Below are 20659 nucleotides of genomic sequence, written 5' to 3' on the forward strand. Positions count from 1 at the left end.
TTGAAGTCCATACCTCTTAAAGTTGACCAGCTTATGCAACTTGGTTTAAACTTAAATTCTAGGTAGCATCCTATGATCATATCTCTGTAATGGAGCCTTTTCAAGGAAAATCGAAAGGTTGGTTTTTTTCCCCAAAGCAACTGGATGTTCTTTGTTTTTTCTTGAAGACATTTTTCTTCTGATCCAAAAAGCTTCTTCAGTTTCTCTTTTACCTTTTGGGAAAAAAAAGCACCTTTGAGACAACCATGAATGAATGAATGAGAATCTCCATAGACATTTTCAAGGAAAAGTGTTGGGTTTGATGCTGAACTGGTTTAAAATAAGCTTTAAAAAGCTTAAAAATAGCATACTTTTGGGGTATAAAACATTCCCGGTCACCTCATGTTAAATGGAACAGGAACACTGGATGGGCAAAATCATTTCTTCAACAGTCTCGAAAGCCTCTTCTAGTCAAACTAGATTAATCTAGCTTAATCTAATCTAATCCAAATCTAGTTTCCTTCAGATATAATATGATACTATTTCCAGATATTTCAAGCAGCTTGGGCCAAGCATATCTTGAGGGCAACAGCTTAGAAAACAAATGATTTGTAAAATGTACCTTTATAGTGATCTGTTGATGATCTTGACAATGAATTAGCTTGCACCGAAGGGTGGAGAGTGAAGGAGAGCTGTGTTTAACTGATATAGATATATATTAATAGAATGTTATCAAGTCATCGGGGCCTTGGATCCCAAGGTTTCCTTTGGTAAATTTGCACTTTTAAAACAGAAGAAAACTTAGAACCTGACATGCAATGGAATGTTGATTCCACAATTTCCAGCCCTCGTATATTGTTGCTCTGGACCCAAGCATGTTTGCATGCGTACCTGTGGGATGATTCCAAGCGGAAGGCCTGCTGGAAACACCTTCTCAGCCACTACACTCCTCAGGCTGATGACCCTTTGCCCTTCCCATCCCAAATCTCCTTTTCAGAATTGAGATCCGTAGAGTAATCCTCCCTTCTGCCTTCTTCTTCTTCTTCTTTTCTTTTCTGTGACTGCCTTTGTCCTGAAAGGGAAAGCTCATGGCTTGTGATCGTGCTAGAAAACAGCTCCCGCTCTTCCTTCCTGAATGGGCTCACATGGAACTACGAAAAAGAAAAAAAAAAGCCACAGAGAGAGAGAGATGGATTACGCACTCGGTTGGTTGGAGAGCTGACTCACCCTCGAAGGAGTTTGCTAGGGCAGCTTTGAGAGATGTGCTAGGCCAGCGCAGTTTGGCTGCTGTTCACCTCGGAGTTGCCATCTGTGGAGCCCACTCCTGACCTTCTTGGCATCCCAGAGAAGGAGAGTAATAGCAAGGGGACCTGAGTGGGAGGGAAATGAGTAATGTGGCCTTTGTGGTTCGTTCTCTCTGGGTTTTGATTTTAGCCTCCTCGTAGGCCGGAGATATTGGTGGCACTTGGAAGTAGGAATGTACAATCCCTGTTCTTCCCAACCTGAAAGCTTTCACATCAACAAGGTCGGGAGATAAAAATCTTAAATTTAAGAATTAAAATAAAACAAAAATTAAGCAGGATGTAGCTGGAGGGAGTAAAGTGCACACAGGGAGGAAGTGGGGTGCTTGCTATTCCATTAGTCGCCTCAAATGTGCCACATCACCATTGGGCTGGTTAATGTAGCCATGTCTTCAAGGAAGGCCAAAAGGCTGGCAGCAGACCAGCCTTTTATTCCCTCCAACTTAATGAAATATTAGGAAGAAATTTCTATATAGTAGTTCTGCCTTTCCATTTGTTTGAGCAGCCCTTGCTCAAAAGGTGAGTGGAAATCCTTCCTTCCTTCCTGCCTGCCTGCCTGCCTGCCTACCTACTACGTTTGCCAAATTAACTGCGGCATTGATCACTGATAATGCTGCTTTATCGCTGATAAGGGAGCCAAGGAATTTCCACAACTTTTCTTGTGCCAAGAAGTAAATGTGGGTGTTAGCATTGACGTCCCTAGCAGGCCGTAGACACAGACCATTAACCTGCTTTGCTGCAAGGCATGGGGAGAAACATAAAGAGTCATACACGGATCCCTTTTGCTTGTTATCATTCCATTTTTAACTTCTTTGTCAGAAACAACAACAGTGCTGTAAAGTTGGCTGTTGAACAGCTTGAAGTCTGTAGCTCTTTACCAAGTGTTCTGTTGTTATTACTCCAACCTACGTAACACTGTAGGACACATCAATGTCTATGGAGATACTCAATGGTGTGGGACATCTGTGGTTGGTGTATCCTGGCATTGCTGTTGTGTTCACCCTTTCTGCAGTTGGTCAAGCAGGAACTTCAAGACTCCCAGGAAACAATATAGTGGTAAATGAAGAATTGATGTAGAAGAAACGGGGATTAAAATTATCTGCATTGGTCCGTGTGAGAGCCCCTTCATCCATTTGGTTTAATGGTTACATTGATCATAATTAATAGAGGCCTTTGCTTCTATTAGCTGCTTTTGACAGTTTGAGTAGAGATAAGAAAGTTAATCTGCAGTAATAGTTATAGACAAAGTGCGAAACCGAAGGACCATTTTCTCTCCAGAGTGATCTCCCAACTTTAATGGTTTAAAACCCAGATTAGTCTAGCATATTTAAATTCTCAATCCAGTACAGGTAAGCTTCCATTTTCAATAGTTTGTTTAATGATTGTTTGAAATTGCAACAGCAAGCTTCCCCATGATCAAAATTCATGTGCTTGGCAACTGATTCATATTTACGGTTGAGTGTCCCAGGTCATGCGATCACCTTTGGTGACCTTCTGAAAGGCAAAGTCAATCCAGATTCATTTAAACATCATGTTCCTAATTTAACAATTGCAGTGTCTCACTTAACTGTGGCAAGAAAGGTAAAAACAAAAACAAAATTCACTTAGCCACAGTTATTTTGTACTCAATTGTGGTTGTAAGTCAAGGACGGCTCATATGAGGCCTTCTGGATGATCTCAGTTTCCACCCTCTCAAACCAAAAAGTCTTTTCCATCAGTTGCTTCCTAATCCTGTTAGCCAAGGTACAAAAAGTCAAATGATGTACTAGGCAGCTTGATACTATTTTCTGGATGCTTAAAGCAAAGGAACAGATTTCCCCGCTACCTTTCTTAGAATTCTGAAGCTAAGGGCATTGGAAGTGTGTACATGTACACATCAGGAAGGTGTAAAATTGGGGAAAGATGCAACGCACTAGAGGTGGAAAAACTGTATTATCATCAAATCATAGTGACAGAAAGAGCTAAAGAGCTCTTCCTACTAGAGATGTTGGAAAACATTCAATTTGCAGTAGGCAGGACTGAGTGGATGTACAGATATTCTGACTTGGTACAGTTCACTTAGTGACCACTCAAAGTTATAATGGCACTGGAAAAAAAGCGATTTACGACTGTTTTTCACACTTACGACCGCTACAGTATCCCCATGATCACAGGATCAAAATTCAGATGCTTGACAACTGACTCATATTTAATCGTTTTCTGGATCATATAATTCCCTTTTGTGACCTTCGGACAAGCAGAGGCAATGAGGAAGCCAGATTCAGTTAGCAGCCGTGTTAGTCACTTAACAACTGCCCTGATTCACTTAACAACGTGGCAAAAAAAGTTGTAAAATGGAGCAAAATTCACTTAACAAGTTGCAAGTCAAGGATTACTTGCATAGAAAAGTTTTTGTTCTTATAGAAATGGCAAGTGTATATTACTGTGTAAAAGTAAAAAAAGTTGAGGCTGTAATGCAGTGTTTCTCAACCTTGGCAACTTGAAGATGTCTGGACTTCAACTCCGAATGCTGGCTGGGGAATTCTGGGAGTTGAAGTCGGGACATCTTCAAGTTGCCAAGGTTGAGAAACACTGCTGTAATGTTATTATCTTATTTTACTATGCCAAAAAGAGTCCGATGTCAATGCTTTTCTCTTTTCCCCCTCTTTTCCCCTACACTTTCTCCTCTTCCCTTTTTCCTCCCCTAGTTTCCCATCATTTGTATTTGTATTTTATATCCTGATAAACATTTGAGATATGGAAAAGTTTTCTCTGCAATTTGCTTAGCTGTGGTTGGTTGAAAACAGCACTATAGATTCACCGAGCATGCTCAGTCAGAAGCAGCAGTAGCTCAGTCTGTATAGTCTGCTAAGCCCCATACTGTTTATTTCCGCTTACACAATTGTCAGTGCAATGAACATATTGATCCCTACCACTAGTATCTGTTGATGAACCAATTGATGGTTGTGTCCTCCTCTGGGTTAGACCTGTGTTACTCTGAAATTGTGTCTCCTCCTCCTCCCAAAAAAAAATCAATACAAGGCTCAGAGAGAAGAAGTGGACCTGGCAGAGATCACCCTGCCCCTTCTTTCCCCCCTTTAAAAAAACCAACTCAATTTGTAACATGTAAAAGAATGTCCAGACGTCTATGGTCTTATCAAGAATTCTTGCTGACGGCAGACATGAGGTAAGAATAGCCCTTTAATAAGATCGTTATCGGGCTTCTTGAGAAGATGGAGAGGGGAGGGTGGCAAGACTTTGGGGAGGAGAAGAGCTCTTTGAAAGTTGGCAAGGCTGAGCCCAGCTATTGTTGTGAGCTAGGAAGAGGAAATCCAAACGTCCATTGAACAACCTCACCGTGCGTAAGTAAAGCCAAGAAAGCCAACGACTGGGATTTTCCAGCCAAATCTTTTTAGCTCGCGTTACTCCTTTGCAGGTTGGAAAAGACAGTGATGGGAGGTTTCCATGTGCTTTTGGCTGGACTTAGCCTTTTCTTCTCTTTTTCATCACTGCAAAGCTGACGTAGTTGGTTGTTTTCAATTTCATCTGGCAAAGGATGCTGGGTTTAACCCAAACTGCAGCTGGAAATCTTTACCCCATTTACACTGATGACTAATCAGCTTTTTTTTTGAGAGAGAGAGAGGATCAGAATCAAAAGAGAATGAGGTTCCTGGACATGTTTTGCTTCCAAAAAAAAAGCGAAATGATAGCTGCTTTTACCCACTCCCAGCAGCCCAGTAAGGAATGCATGGTGTCTGGGTACAGCACCATGATTTGCAAGCCCTAATTAGCTGGGTTTGGGGAGTATGCTAAGGCAGCAGCCCCCAAGCTTTTGGGCACCAGAGACCGGTTCCATGGAGAGAGGTATTTCCGTAGACTGGAGGGTGCGTGGTTTGGTGTAATGCCTGCATCCTGTGGATGGGGCTTCACTTGTTTGTGTGGCCCGGTTTCTGACATGCCACGACCCGGTGCTGCAGTGGTGGGTTTCAAAAATTGTTCAAACCTACTCTGTGGGTGTGGCCTCCTTTGTGGGAGTGGCTTGCTGCCCATGTGACTGGATGGGAGTGGCTTGCCGCCCATGTGACCGGATATGAAGATGCCGACGACACTTGTCAGAACCACTTTAAATTACCTCACACACAGCACTGGGATGCATAAGAATATGATGTAAACTTGTTTTTTAAAAGGCATCTTTGGTTTGCGTTAAAACAACTTCAACACACACAATGTTCTGATTGCACCACAAACGCAGTAGTCATCCTTACCTTTCACAGAGGCACTGAGTTTTATAAATATGAGCATGATAGCGTAGAATAATCATATTCAAGGACCAGAGATGGGTTTCAAAAAAATTTGGAAGCTCTTCTGTAGGTGTGGCCTGCTTTCCGGGTCCACTGGTGGAACCTCTTCTAACTGGTTCGGTAGATTTGATGAACCGGTTCTACCGAATAGGTGCGAACTGGTAGGAACCCACCTCTGCGGTGCTGGTCCCTGCACCAGGGGTTGGGGACCCCTGTACTAAGTAAAGTGGATTCACAAAGTTGCCAAATTTGGAGACCCCTGCCCAAGACCAATGCATTCCTTCTGAATCCAGCATTCCAGCGGATACTCTGCATTGGTGTGAGATGCAGTAGCCTTTAGCAAGACAGAAGAGGCAGAGACGCTGAAACCAGTGGAAGAAACAAAGTGCGTAGGGCTCTCCTGTTATTTACTGACAGGAGCCCGTTCCAGCTCTTGACGCTCAGCCTATTCATAGAAGAGGAAGTGAATCGATTCCAACAGGAAGCCTTTGCCCAGCCTATTCCCTGGAGGGCTCCGAATTACAAGGACTCTCCACAAGTTTTGTGAAGGGCTGTGCCACTCTCAGACCCTGTTGGTGGGGTGATGGAGCCATCTGTATTTCGTGGGGTGGGCATTTCCGGTTTGGCTTACCTTGACATCATAAGGCACTTTCTCTTGGATGGGAAACGTTCAACGGAAGAAGTTATGCCTGGCCAGCCATCAGCCCTGAGCTGTCCAGAAGAGTGCTGATGTCATATCTCCGCAGGGATTACTTCATAAGTGAAGCATTTAGGCTGTGAAGGGAGGGGGGCAGGAGGGGGAGCAAGGGAAGAAAATCAAATCCATACATCTCCCATCTACACACACACACACACACACTCCCCAGCAGTCTCCTTTAAAAAAAAAAAAGTGGGAGGGAGCCCTTGTATAGAGCTGTTTCAGGCATAAGTGGTAACCAGAGCCTAATACTTTTGAATTATTTTAAGTTTAAAAGATCCAAGAATTTCCTTCACTTCTCTCACACCCAATCCTGATTATTATACTTGAGGGGTTGGTTGATTTGTTTTTTGTTTTTGTTTTTTTTTTGCAACATTTTGAAAATCCAGCCCTGGCAGTTTAAATACATATATTGTATATCTTACTATATCAAGACACTAAGTTAGAAGCCATATAGGCAAAGTAGAAGAAGAAAATGATGATGGATGAGGAGGAGGAAGAGGAGGAAGAGGAGGAAGAGGAGGAGGAAGAAAATGAAGCAGCAAGGTGGATGACTGTGAACAGGATATCAAGTGTAATGACTTTCTATAAGTCCTGATTGTTGGCCATCACACTGTTGCTAACTGGGCAACAGTGGGTTCCAAAATTCCTGAACAGTCACAGTTTTATTTATTTAGCTATTTGTTTAGTCACCCAAACAAATTGGTCACCTCTCAGATAGGTGGGTGGCATGGTGGCTCAGCAGTTAGATGATGGCCTTGTCGGTTGGAAAGCCAACAGCCCAGGTTCAAAACCTGCGCACCACATGACAGGATAAGCTCTCGTCCTTGCCCCCTGTCCTGCCAGCCTAGCAGTTTGAAAGCAGGCAAATGCAAGTAGATAAAGAGGTACCACTTCTGTGGAAAGGAACAGTGCTTCGTGATGTTATGCTGGCCACAGGACCACAGGAATGTCTTCGGACAGTCCCTGCTCAGGGGCCTTGAAACAGAGGTGAGCGGCGCCCCCTATAGTCAGCAATGACTAGCGGTGGCAAGCTGTTGCAACTATTATCGCATCTCAACTTGCCAACAAGCTATGAGGGGAGGAAGAGGGAGATAGGAAATGACCCAGACATCAAGATGTCAACGTGATAACCAATGGCATTTCAGCAGGTGTTTATGGAAGCCAAAAAAGACTTTCCCACAACAATATCCAGAGACCATATTGGACAATGTGACCTGAGCTAATGGGGGGGGGGGGTGTTGGAATTTGAACTTTATCTATAGAGGTTAGCATGGGGAAGTTCTATATCTAGTTTTGCCTTCAAACATGCCAAAATGATATACTTAATAAAGTTTTAGATAAAAAGTTAGGACCCTCTCAATCATGCCTCAGTCGGAACCTTGACAAGCTGAGTAAAATCTTCAGGGATTCCTTTCCTTTTTCCCCTCACAGAAGTGTGTTTCTGGATGGCATACAATAATTAAACACGCACACACATACACACACACACAACCACACCCCACAACATATAACCTTGCTCCTAAGCATAGAAATTGCCAAGCAGCCTGGTACAAAAAAAAAATATCCAGTATTTCAGGCATTTCCAGTTTGAGATGTCCCTCAGCAGGGCTACTGAATCCTCTGCATAGAATATCCCTTCTTGGCAAAATAAACCAGGTGATTCTGGCAGAGATTCCAGGCTCATCATTCCCAACGTTGCTTTGGAAGAAGCTTTCGTGATTTTTTCAGTGCAGGCAGATTACTATCTTCTGTTCTATTCTGGTACTCTTAATACAATAGTCCCCAAACATAAGGAAGCTGATATCTGGTCTTTCACATCTGGCAACCCAAATATCAATCTTCTGTGCCTTCTTGCGACTGATGGGTGTTGGAGTCGTAATAAAATCAGGAGGGAAGACCTTGTCAGCATGCTGTTGATTCTCTCGTGGAAACAGATATGAGCGTTTTAAGACAGGGGTCTCCAACCTTGGCAACTTTAAGACCTGTGGACTTCAACTTCCAGAATTGAAGTCCCCAAGTCTTAAAGTTGCCAAGGTTGGAGGCCCCTGATCTAAGACAGTCTCACCATGTGGATTGGATGGCTACTTTTCTTGCCCTTTTCTCACTCTCTCTCTTTTAATCATCTGAAACTAGAATTGAATTCTAAGGGTTGCTTAGAAGTAGGCTTTTAAAATATGTTGAGTGTAGCTCCTCAAAGATAACAGTCTGGCTAGCTGATCCATAGTTACAGATATCAGCATTGATGCAAAATATTTCAGATGACTAAAAGGAGCAAGGAACCTGTCACTCCAGATGTTTGCCATAGCATGGGAAATTTATCCCTCCTTGGACGGATACGAATATCTGTTTTTAGCAACATCTGGAGGACCTCAGTTTCTCTAACGTCGTTTAAAACCCTTTCCATTCCCAAAACAAAGGTGAATATTATTTTTTTATTTGATTTTTGTCATTTCTCTTCAGCTTCACGTTCTTATTTTTAAGAAGTCTAAAATATCTGTTTACAACAAAAAATGTTAACAATGGATTCTATAAGCCCAAAGTTTCAAGTTGTTTTTCTGCTAAAGAAAGAAATCTGACAAGCATCTATGCCCAAGAATAATAGTGATGAAATATGTTCCAAACAAATGAAAGGACACATCTAATAGTTTCAATGATTACTTGACTAGCAATGCATGGTCTATTATTGAATTTGCCGTCTAGCAGAGCAGATGGGAGGACATTGTTACAGGGCTTCAAACATGCTGTCCAACGTTGAGGCAGAGCCAAGTTTTTAAAATGACTGGATGTACAAAAGGTTTGATAGTTGATTTGTAGTTTTGTATCTATGATGTATTTTATAAAGAACTCTCTAATTTTCACAAGAGCAGAAGGAAGGGACTAACAATAACATTATTTTCACTACCTATAAAAACTTGGGGTGGGGTGTTCTATTCTATTCTTGTATTGCAGCCAAGCAAACAGTGTGTTGAAATTAACTAGGGGTGCCTGAATTCCACTGGATAAAATTACATAAAGTTGAGCTAATTTCTTTTGCAAATCGAGGAACAACAACAATTAGATTCATAAGTCACGACAATAGTGAGAGTAAATAGCAAACTGTTGGCTGAACTTTCACATACCCTGACAGATCAGATGTATAATCAACTCTAATCCATAAAGGAAAAGTTCCACATGCGGTTGCCAAAAATGTTGGATGTGAAACTATTCCAAAATGTGCTAGCTTAGTGCAACGTTTATCGTGACAGAAGGCAATATTACTAAATATACAAGGAACAATCATATTATTTGCATTTAATTAATTTTATATTTGAAATCCGGGCATTTGGCAACCGGCATGTATTTGTGACATATCGCTGTCCCAGGGTCATGTGATCACCATTTGTATCCTTCCCATCCAGCTTCCAACAAGCTAAGTCAATAGGGGAAGCCTGATTCGCTTAATGACAGGAGGATTCACTTAACAACTATTCTTATGGTCATACATTGAGGGCTATCTGTATGAGGGTGTCAAACTCGATGTCATTGAAGGCCACATCAGGATCATGTTTGACCTCAGGGGGCCAGGGTGGGTGTGGACAGGGTGGGCATGCGGCCCTTCCGAGCTCCATTTTTACTGGCAGAGGGTTGCAGGAGGCTGACACAACTGAAAACGGAGCTCGGGAGCCTATTTTCACTGGTAGAGAACTGCGGGCCAGTCCTTCGCTGTTTCCAGGGCCACATCTAAGCACCCCTTGGGCCGGATCCGGCCCTTGGGCCTTGTGTTTGACACCCCTGATGTGCAGTATGTGAGTGCATCTGAGAAAGAGCAAGCAATAGCTTCTTACTATGGGTGGATTATCATTCTGGGGAGTTTCCTCAACTTAAGGCGTCTGCATTGTGCACGGAAGGCCATTGTCTTGGACAAGACGGAGTCTCCTGATGGCAGCCAGTGAGATAAGGAAGCTAGTTGGCCATTAACGGGTGAGACCAGAGGATGGACGCATTGTCCATGGCGGAAGTGGGAACCACCTTTAGTCTTCAGCTCCAAGAATCGTCTCTGAAAGTGAAGTTCCTCAACTCTTGGAATTGGTTCAACAAGGTTACTGAAGGGACAACCTTTATGAAAGGGAAAAGATTAATTACAAGAGCAGGAATGGAGCAACCCCTCCTGGAGCCTAGAAAACCCTGAGAAAAGTTTAGAAGGTAGTTCCTGTAGTTAGAAGAACAAGTACTTAAGTGCTTTCTGTTTCCTTCCTCTTATTTATTTCATTTGTCTCTTTCCTTTTGTCTATGAGTCTCATGGTAATATATGTAGTTTCCTATTGCCTTTTTCTCATCACAGCTGTAACAGAAGATAGTCCTCAAATTACGACCAAAATTGAGCCCAAAATTTATGTTGCTAAGCGAGACAGTTAAGTGAATTTTGCCCCATTTTAAGCTCTTTCTTGCCACAATTGTTAATTGAGCCATTGCAGCTGTTAAGTTAGTAACATGGTTGTTACTAATATGGTTGTTAAGTGAAGCTGGCTTCCCCATTGACTTTGCTTGTCAGAAGGTTGTAAAGCAGTGTTTCTCAACCTTGGTGACGTTAAGTCCTGTGGACTTCAACTCTCAGAATCCCCCAGCCAGTTGAAGTCCACAGGACTTAAAGTCGTCAAGGTTGAGAAACACTGTTGTAAAGGGTGATCACTTGACAATCCCACTCCCCACCCCCAGGATGCTGCAACCGTCACAGATACGAGTCAGTTCCCTGGTGTATGAATTTTGATCATGTGACAATGGCAATGCTGCAATGGTCATAAGGGTGAAAACGGTCATAAGTCACTTTTTCAGTAACATTGTAACTTTAAACGGTCACTAAGTGAACTGTTGTAAGTTGAGGACTACCTGTATAGGTGATGCTGAGAGATAAGGATTAGTCCTAGTGCACCTTGTAAGCTTCACTGAGATCAAGGCTATTTTGTTTTCCACCATACCCTATTTCTGCCTCTTATACCCAGGGGTGGGTTCCTGCCAGTTCTAACCTCTTTATAGAAGAGGTTCCACAAATCTACAGTGCCGTTTAGAACCGGTTCCAGCTCCCTCCCCCCACCCGTCCGCACATCATCAAGATGAAGAGCGAGAGGAGGAATTCTGGGAGTTGAAGTCCACAAGTCTTAAAGCTGTCAAGTTCGAACACCCCCGGGTTTTTTTTTCTAAAGGGTTAGGGGTGCAAGGGTCTTTTAACTTGACAGCTTTAAGACTTGCACACTTCAATGCCAGAGTTCCTGAATCAACATGACTGGGGGAGGAATTCTGGGAGTTGAAGTCCACAAGTCTTAAACCTGTCAAGTTTGAACACCCCTGGGGTTTTTTTTTTCTAAAGGGTTAGGGGTGCAAGGGTCTTGTAACTTGACAGCTTTAAGACTTGCGTGCTTCAAATGCCAGAGTTTCTGAGCCAACATTTTGGTTGCTAAGCAAGAGCGTTGTTAAGTGAGTTTCACCACATTTTACAAGTTGGCCATGCCTACCCAGTCACATGGCTGGCAAGCCACTCCCACCCAGTCACATGGCCAGCAAGCCACTCCCACAAAGCAGGCCACACCTACAGAAGAGGTTCTAAAAAAATTGAAACCCACCACTGTTTATACCCATTGTACTAAGTCATGATATGAGCTGTTTGGTGTGGCTTTAGCAGACGGTTGGCAGCCAATGGCCCTCCAGATGTCATTGAAGTGCTCCACTTCTTCTTCTAAGGCTGCTGGGAATTGTGGTCATGATCTGCAAGGACACAGATGATGATTATGCTTATTGTGTTGGGGAAAGCTAACCACTGTAGTCTGAAAAGAATGGTTTATGGTATAGTGCAATTTGTGTATTCATTCAGGGTGATTTACTCAACAGACCATCATTTATGAATATGTAAGGATCCAGCACAATCTTCTAGCCTCAAACAAAGGCATATTTAGGCAAGGAAAGTCTACCAATATTTCTCTCCCAATTTTTATCTGATCTTATTGAAGGCTAACAGCATATTAGATGCTTAGATGATGAGCTGAACCAAAAAAACATTTTGGTCCCTGAAGTTGTTTTAAAATATAAGAAGCAGAAACAAAGAAGATCCCAGTGAGAGCAGGGAAATGAGCTTTGCAAGCCATATTTGTTTTGTTAGATTTATGTTAGTATAACAGAATAACAGAGTTGGAAGGTACTTCCTGCTCAGGCAGGAAGCTAATGTAGATTCTTAATTCACATCATACTTGTGGGCCAAATGTACTCAATTTGGCAACCTCAGCCATCACTACAAGGAGGAATCTGCCTTGTAAAATATGAGGTTACTTTCCTAAGTGTACTAGGGAAAATAAAAGTACCCTTATTCAATTTATTAAAGTAGCTACATCCTAGAAGTTTCAAAGGATTTCGTTGGTTATCTACCTTTACAGGAATTGTTGCTTTGGTTTTGCTAGCAGTCCCAAAAGAAGTCATCTGTGCAGGGACCTGCACTTATCAGGGAAGCCTTGTTGAGCCTTCCTAAAAATATGGCTACTTGAATATTTTGGGGTAGATTGTTTCACTCATGCCAACACTCACTGCAAGCACCCTTTTCAAATGCCTTGCATAGCCTTAGTTATTATAAGTAGATCAAGATAACATGCATGAAATGCTTGGAATATCTAAACTCCTCCTCCTTGTGTTCATTATTTGGGGTTTACTTGATTAAGACACTCCTTGAAGGATTATCTCAAAGTCCATGCTTGTTTTAACTTCTCTTCCACATGGAACCATATCTGAACAATGGGAAATGTCATCTCATGTAGAATCTGTCAGGACCACCTATGAAGCGAGATACAATCTTCTATTTCTGTATTGCGCAGAGTGTTTCTTAGCTATCCACAACAGGCGGGAAGTCTGCTGATACGGAAGGACAAAAATATAATAGCTTTAACTTGTTACAGAGGTGGAGAGGAATGTTGACAAGCAGTGGTTTAGAGGTGAAGAGTGCGGTAGGTTGTATTAGCAAGCAATAGGTTCAAGATGGACCCCTGGGACTTTGTTCTTATAAATCATCTAATGACTATTTGGTGCCTTCTAAATATGTTGGAACTATCCACAAGGAGGGTACCAATTGGGGATGGCTGGTCTAATATTTTCTGATTCCTGGGATTCTGACCAAGAATGCTGGACCACGAAGACCTTGATCTCATCCAGCACAGCACTTATGTTCTCATTCAAGCACTCAGAATCATAAGTGCACTCCTGTTTCCATGGGAAGCAGCCTCTGGAGGTTGAACAATAAACTCAACTATAGTACATCATTTTGAGATTATGCCAAATCAGAAGCTTGATTTGGGCATTATTTTAAACCAACGAGAAATAACATATTGCAAAGTGGTAAGAATCAGCATGTCACCTCTGCTAGAAATGACCATTATCCAATTCCAGTGCCCTTTGGGAGAAGACCTGAAGGGGAAATCTTCCCCTTCAATCAATAAGCTTTCTGCTTCTCTGTACTTTTTCCGCATGGTGCTTTCCATGATTCAGATAGTTGCATATACTTGATGCCTGTTGCCCTCCAAATCTCAGTCATGCAAATTTCTATGGCTAGCGGTCAAGTGTGACCATATTTAAGCTAAGGGCATATTTATGCTATTAGCCCAGTGTTCCTCAACCTTGGCAGCCTTATGATGGATGAACTTCAATGTCCAGAATTGGGTTCACTGGCTGGGGAATTTTGTGAATTGAAGTCAACCCATCTTAAAGCTGTCACGGTTGAGAAACACTGTATTAGCCTATTTGGATAGATAAAATCTGGGAAGAAGACACAGACTTACTGCCCCTTGCTTGAAAGAAGACTTACAAAGAGCTGTAAATTAAAGAGAGCTGGATGTTTCTACAAACCAGCCTCATGCCAGGTTTTTTTTTTAAAGAACTTGGAGGATGCCAAGTCTGTTTAGTCTGTCCAGACTGCCTTGCATGTGTCAGTAAAAATACTTTAAAGAAGCCTGTGGTTCTTGCACCTGACAAAGAGATTTGTTGAAATGTGTCATATAATGTAATTGCTTCTTTGAATTCTCTGGGACGCTGTTCATCAGTTTTTGCTTTGCATTTAACCATCAAGTTTCAGTCTTCTAAAATTTTTCTTCCATTGAGAAAGATGTTTTTGTTGTTTTACTTCACCTTTAAGTTATTTTTGTACAATTTTTTTGGGGGGGGGGTTAATTGATGCATGGGATATAAAGGAGGTTGCAAATTCTAAAGACATGATTGCATAATCCAAAATACAATAGTAAGAAATAATATTTGATCAAATTATAACTAGGTTAAATACAAGCACTCTACCTAATAAAAATTGCACCAGGATGTTCTTCTCATTTATGATGGATCAGATTGACTGCTATGGTATTGGTATTGTGCTGCTCTGTATGTGCTGCATGGGAACCAACATCGTCCTGGCCATTCTAGAAGGAAGATAAAACAAGAGTCAGAAAATAAACCCATTACAAGTCTTGGTATTATTCACGTTCATCATTCTCCTCTTCCCTCTCCTCTCTCTGATTTGTAGGAGGTGGAGGGAAACGGAAAGGAAGGAGCAAGAAATGGAGAGAGATCCTCAAGTTCCCACACATCAGCCAATGTGATGAGCTCCGGAAAGGGTTGGGTAAGTGCAACAAGAGACAGACCATTCCTCCCTATACTCAAGGAAATGCAAGAACTGGTAGCCAAAAGCACCACAAAATGATGCCAGCTTACTTCCTTGTGATCAGCAGAGTTACTCTTGCCTCATCAAAGTAGGATTTCATATATCATCACTTCCCAATGGAAAGCCAAATGTGTTGCTGAACATCCAGACATAGGTTGACCATGCAAAAGGTGCCTGGCTTTGAACAACCACCTGACATAGTGCCTACCAGGACTCAATGTATAAATGGAGCATAGTAACCTCCCCTCAGTAAGACTGTGGGGTCATATGTCAAACCGTGGGAAAGGTATTAGAGGTGATATTTCTCCTCCAATGAATACATTTAACAGAGAAATGAGGAAAGGGTCCGAGAGCAAAACTAAGTATGAATAATCAATTGTTCAACAACTTTTGTTCTTAGATCTCTTCCTTACTACTCTCTTAAATTTTAGACTGTGCATTTGTTGGAGGAGAAGTAATAATTATCTGGGGAATTCATCACCAATTGGTATGGCAATGGCAATTTACTTAGCTTAATTTACTTAATAAATGGATTGAATCAATGCAGAATCTAGCCAAGTCAGGACTGAATCAATTAGAGAGGATTGATCTGTTGCAGGTGATTAGTCTTGAACTTCTATACAGTTTGGAGTTGCACATTTCCAAATGCCAGCTGTAAGAAAATTATGATTGGAGAGAAGTGTCTCCATCTCTCTTGTGAGCATCTTGGACACATCTGGTTGGCCACTGAAAGAAAGTTGAGACTCTAGAAAAAGTGCAGAGAAAAGCAGCCAAGGGGACTGGAGATTAAAACATATGAAGAACGGTTACAGGAACTGGGCATGGCTAGTCTAGTGAAGAGAAGGACCAGGGCAGACATGATAGCAGTGTTCCAATATTTGAGGGGCTGCCTCAGAGAGGAAGGGGGTCAAGCTATTTTCCAAGGCAGCTGAAGGCCAGACAAGGAATAATGGATGGAAACTGATCAAGGAGAGATTCAATCTAGAAATAAGGAGACATTCTCCAGTGTGCTGAGCCAAGAAACTCCAAGAAGGAGCTTGTCAGCTCTGAGAAGGAGCATGTCAGATAAGACCAGTGCCCTTTTTCTGACAGTGAGAACAATCAACCAATGGAACAGAAGTTGCCTTCGGAAGTTGTAGGAGCTTCATCATTGGAGGCTTTCAAGAAGAGATTGGACTGCCATTTGTCAGAAATTGTTTAGGGTCTTCTGCTTGGTTGGGGGGGTTGGACTAGATGACCTACAAGATCCCTTCCAGCTCTCTAAATGTCTAATACTAAATAAACTGCTGGATAAAGATTTGCTATAATTTCATCCATCCCATTTTGATCATCATGGGCCCTGTACACTCTTGTCCATTACCCACTTCCAAGAGTGATTCCCAAGTTTTCCAGAATTGCACTGCTGAAATTTGATGACCTGTTAAAATATGACTGTGTGATTCCTCAGATTTTACAAGGCTTAGTAGATCCATTTAATTCCTAAAATCCTTACAAGTATTGGGGTGGGGGTAGACGGAGGGGAATAAAGGTCTGAAGTCACTGTGACTTAGTGATTGAAATGGGAGAGCCTTCCCACTCCTAATGCAGCACATAACTACTGTATTATACTGATTATCATGGGGTAGTTGGAAGTGACTTCCATCATGCTTAATGTGTGATTTTCATGCATCGAATCATCTTCAAGTCATCTCGTTGGAAGAAGTTTTGTGTGCCTTTTTTTTCAAGTGAATCAACGCAAAGAGTAAATTAATATCCTTGGTGATTGTGCAGCCTGGTCTCTGACTTTAAGTAAGCTTGCTGTTCTCCCAGGCCCTTGTAGACTATTAGAGATTCTTGCATCTGCCCCCATCTTCTCATAAGTCAGTTTGTTCCCAGAAGGAGCATGCTGAGATGCAAATGAGAACATGTTCCTTCTGCTTGAAAGTATGTTTACAAAAGAGTTTAAAGGAAGGTTTGTGAAATGGGGAATGCGAAGGAGTTGGGCAAAGGCAGATGGGCTCCTGGGTGGGCTCAGCAGGATATGATTGTGACAACCAGAAGTTGCAGACATGGAAAGTGCCAAGAGCACCTATGTGCAAAAACGATCTGGCCTTCTCAATATCTGAAAAGCAAGTTTTGAGAATCCAGGGTTTCCCCCCCCCCCTCCACCCAAAGGTCATCTTTGTTTGAAAAAATTGTGTTTTGAGATCAGCTAAAATATCATCTCAAAGCTGAACAGTTTTGTAGCTAAAAAGATGAATTATGATTTAGAATTTTTTCTACTTTCATCTGCTCAGAATTCAGATGTGTAATGATAATCCCCAGTATCATCCGTATTCACACATTACACTAAACATTAATGCGGCTTGTTTGTTATGTGCTTATATAATGAGTCCAGCCATTGTCCTTTTGAAATCATAATAAATGAGTTAAAATTATTGCTTATTTTAAAAACCAATGTTAAGCACATTGTGGTTTAAAACAATGTTTGAATTAGCATACATTCATAACAAGACTTGGTTTCATTTTTTGTGCGCCATTCAGATAATTCTGGCTACAGAGCAAAGCAAATTAAAATCCAGATCTCATGAACTATGATCTGATCTGAAATTTAAATGTAGCCCTCTTCTTTGGGGAATTGTGTGCATCTTTAGCTATAAATATTTACAGCCATGCTGGCTGGGAAATTCTGGGAGATGAAGTCCACAAGTCTTAAAGGTGCCAAGGTTGGACACCCCAGCTTTAAAAATGGCATTCCAACTTGTTGCATTTGAAGCTCTTCTACTAAGAAGGCCACCCTTGAAAGCCCCATGGTTGAAAACTGTCTGCTTACAAGTGACAATAATTCCTTCTCCATATCTTCCTTTGTAGAACGAGATTACAACAGTTTGTGTGACAAGCAACCCATCGGCCGACTTCTATTTCGACAGTTTTGTGAGACCCGGGTGGAACTCCTACGGTGTATCCACTTCCTGGACGCTGTGGTAAGGCAAGCACAGTTTCTAGAGTGTCTGTGGCTTTGCTCAGCCAGTCCTTAAGGGACTACCAGATTCCCTTTGGCAACTCCCATTTAAAGTATGCCAAAACTTTGGATAGCACGAGATTGATGATGAAGTGTCATACGTCAGCAGCAAAGTTGATGGAATCCTTGGTACTTCAAGTCTAGAAGAGTGACAGGAAAAAAACCTTTTACAGGATATGTCATATTGAACTACATGGACCTGTTATCTAATTAAATAAATAATAAGTCCATTTGCTTTCCTCCTCCAATCAGGAATGGTTTAGCTAGGCACAAAATACCTGCCTTACATGCAATTGGTCATGGGTTTGGTGGTCCCAGGAATCTCCCACTGAAAACAAGTGGGATCGGGTGGCATGTGTGAGGAGAAAGGTCATTTGCCAAGCACTCTTGAGAGGTGCTTCAGCTTGATCCTTCATCCTTTGTAACCAGCTGGAATTTGGAGACTCCATCATGGGTGTTTCTCATCATAAAATGGCTGTCACCTAAGAAGCTGCTCATGTCCAGGCCTGCATAAGCCAATGTGGTTGTTTATCACCAGGCAAAATGATGATTTTAAAAAAATAGCTTAGTAAGAAGGCTGGGATGGAACTGAGGTGCCAAAGCATGTATTGGCACTCCCACAAGACTTCAGAATATCTGTTTCCCAGAAGCCATGGTAGTGACACTCCGAAAACACGCACATCTACACTACCCTTCCACCAGCACACACACACTTTGAGGTAAACCACACAATGCACACTCTGATATCCATACAAAATATTCCCCAGCCTTGTTTATTCTTAAATCTTTAACTTACTATCCCAAGCTTCTTATATCTGAAACATAAGGTCTTATATTTAAGGAACCTCAAAGAAAACGATATATCTCATCTCTGCCCATCATAGACAGGAGGTGGTCTCTTATGGGGGGCTTGGAATTTCCCATCCATCTTCTCCCAACTGGCTAGTAAACATTGGATGCAAGTTAGAAACTTTCATGACTTTATTCACACAACTGCTGTGCTATTTACTGCGCTGTGGGAAATCCCTTCCTAGTAACGTTTTAGTTCCTAGTATCCAGTTTTGGAACTTACAGAGGAAGTCACTCTTTTGAGATATTCTGCTCACCAAAATTCTGATGGCAACATTTTTATCTTCTCTGTCTTTTACAAACCTTCTTCCTGTCAGTACTGCCTTTTTGATTTTCTTGTAGAGGGAAGACAACTTTAAAAAAATAAAAGAGGGGAACGGTGGGGGGGAGGGAAAAACCCCAAATTCTTGCAGCGTGACCTCTGGGAGAAGATCAGAAAGGCGGGTGTGTTTTTCAACCCACTCTAAAGTCAACGGTGCAAAAATTCCATTGGGATGACGTGTAATTTAAAAGTCAGCCCTTCATCTGAAATACTATCCTAGTGTTTTTGTGGGTTGCAACCCCCACTCATGTCTTTCTTTTGAAAATTTTGCTCAGCCTGAAAGCATCTTAACCTCAAGCAGAACAAATCATAGCTTAGGGTTTCTTCAACTCATTTTCCTCTCCAAGTTCCTTCTTCCGCATCTTCTGAACTAAGGCAAATTTACAATCAGAAAATTGATCTGTTTTTGCTCCTGGGCCAGGAGGCCTTTTCAGATGGCCAGGAGGCCTTACATCAACCTCGTAAAACACCCTGTGTTTCTCATTACCAAACTGTTTATGCAATTCAACATTGTTCTCTCTCTTTTCCTCTCAATGGGAGGGAGCTTGTTGAACCTTAGGCCTTTTTCTTATTTTCATAAGCTTGTTGGACGTGAGTGACAGGAATGCCGATCCGGTCAGCTGGCTGCAAAATGGGAAACACATGCTTGGAAACCAATTCTCTGTAAGGTTTGGACTCTTTCAGCCAGCGAAAGGCTGAGTGATAAAAAGTCATTGTTTATTTAAATTTGGTTCAGGAACTTGACCAGGCCAGGGGTTCTTTTCTCAAGGAAATTAAAACTGGGGAGCATCAAATGCTTTAAGAAGGGTGTTGAAGGATCTGGAAGGATTTATGCTTTTCATTTTTCAGAGTTCAGCACCCTGTTTTCCCATTCTTGTTTCCAAGTTAATAGAAATGGATAGAGCTGCAATGCCAAGAAATTTGTCCCTGGTTTTGTGATTTTTAAACCAACCTTTGTAGCATGAAAAGCTCCCAGAATAGATTACATAAGAAGAAAAGTTGGAAAGCTCTCGGAATTGTGGTCTTAAAAACCCTCCACACAGAGGCAGGGGAAAATAAGAACCGCCAGGTACTAAATGTTAAAATGATATGGTCACTATAATGGAATTGGGCTGCTTTTAAATATTCCAAGTGGCACCATTGTCTCCAAACTGCACAATGAGGTTGCTTTAGCACTTCAGACCAGCAGTCTTAACATGGTTTACAGCAGATGGAAATTTTTCTTTGCCCCCTAGATTCTCAGTGGCCTTTTTCTTTCGACACCTTTGAGTCAGAGTTGATTCCTGGTGACCACCTGGACATGTCCCTGTAGTTTTCCCAGCAAGATTTCAGAAGGGATTCGCCATTGCCTCCTTCCTTGAGTTGAAAGTGAGTGACTGGTCTAAGCTCACTCAGCTGGCTTCATGCCTAAGAGTAGGACTCATGGTTTCTTGGTTTCTAGCCTGTTGCCTTAACCTTTACACCAAAGTAACTTTTTCAGTGGTCCAACCAGAACTAAATTTATGGTCTAAGAAAACTTTATTTATTTATTTAGTTTGTATGCCGCCCACTCTCAAAGAGACTCAGGG

At 41.9% G+C, this 20659-nt stretch overlaps 1 protein-coding gene across 1 annotated transcript in view; it reads left to right on the top strand.

Annotated features, from left to right (window-relative positions):
- The window catches only part of LOC116517055 (G protein-coupled receptor kinase 5-like), a 76685-nt gene that overhangs the window by 31565 nt on the left and 24461 nt on the right, over nt 1-20659 (top strand). Inside the window, exons 2-3 of the mRNA XM_032229824.1 lie at nt 14782-14877; nt 17770-17882. Of these exons, the coding sequence (XP_032085715.1) occupies nt 14782-14877; nt 17770-17882 (209 nt within the window). The remainder of the gene's footprint in view (nt 1-14781; nt 14878-17769; nt 17883-20659) is intronic.

This window comes from Thamnophis elegans, chromosome 13, assembly GCF_009769535.1.
Source record: "Thamnophis elegans isolate rThaEle1 chromosome 13, rThaEle1.pri, whole genome shotgun sequence".
Taxonomy (NCBI): Eukaryota; Metazoa; Chordata; class Lepidosauria; order Squamata; family Colubridae; genus Thamnophis; species Thamnophis elegans.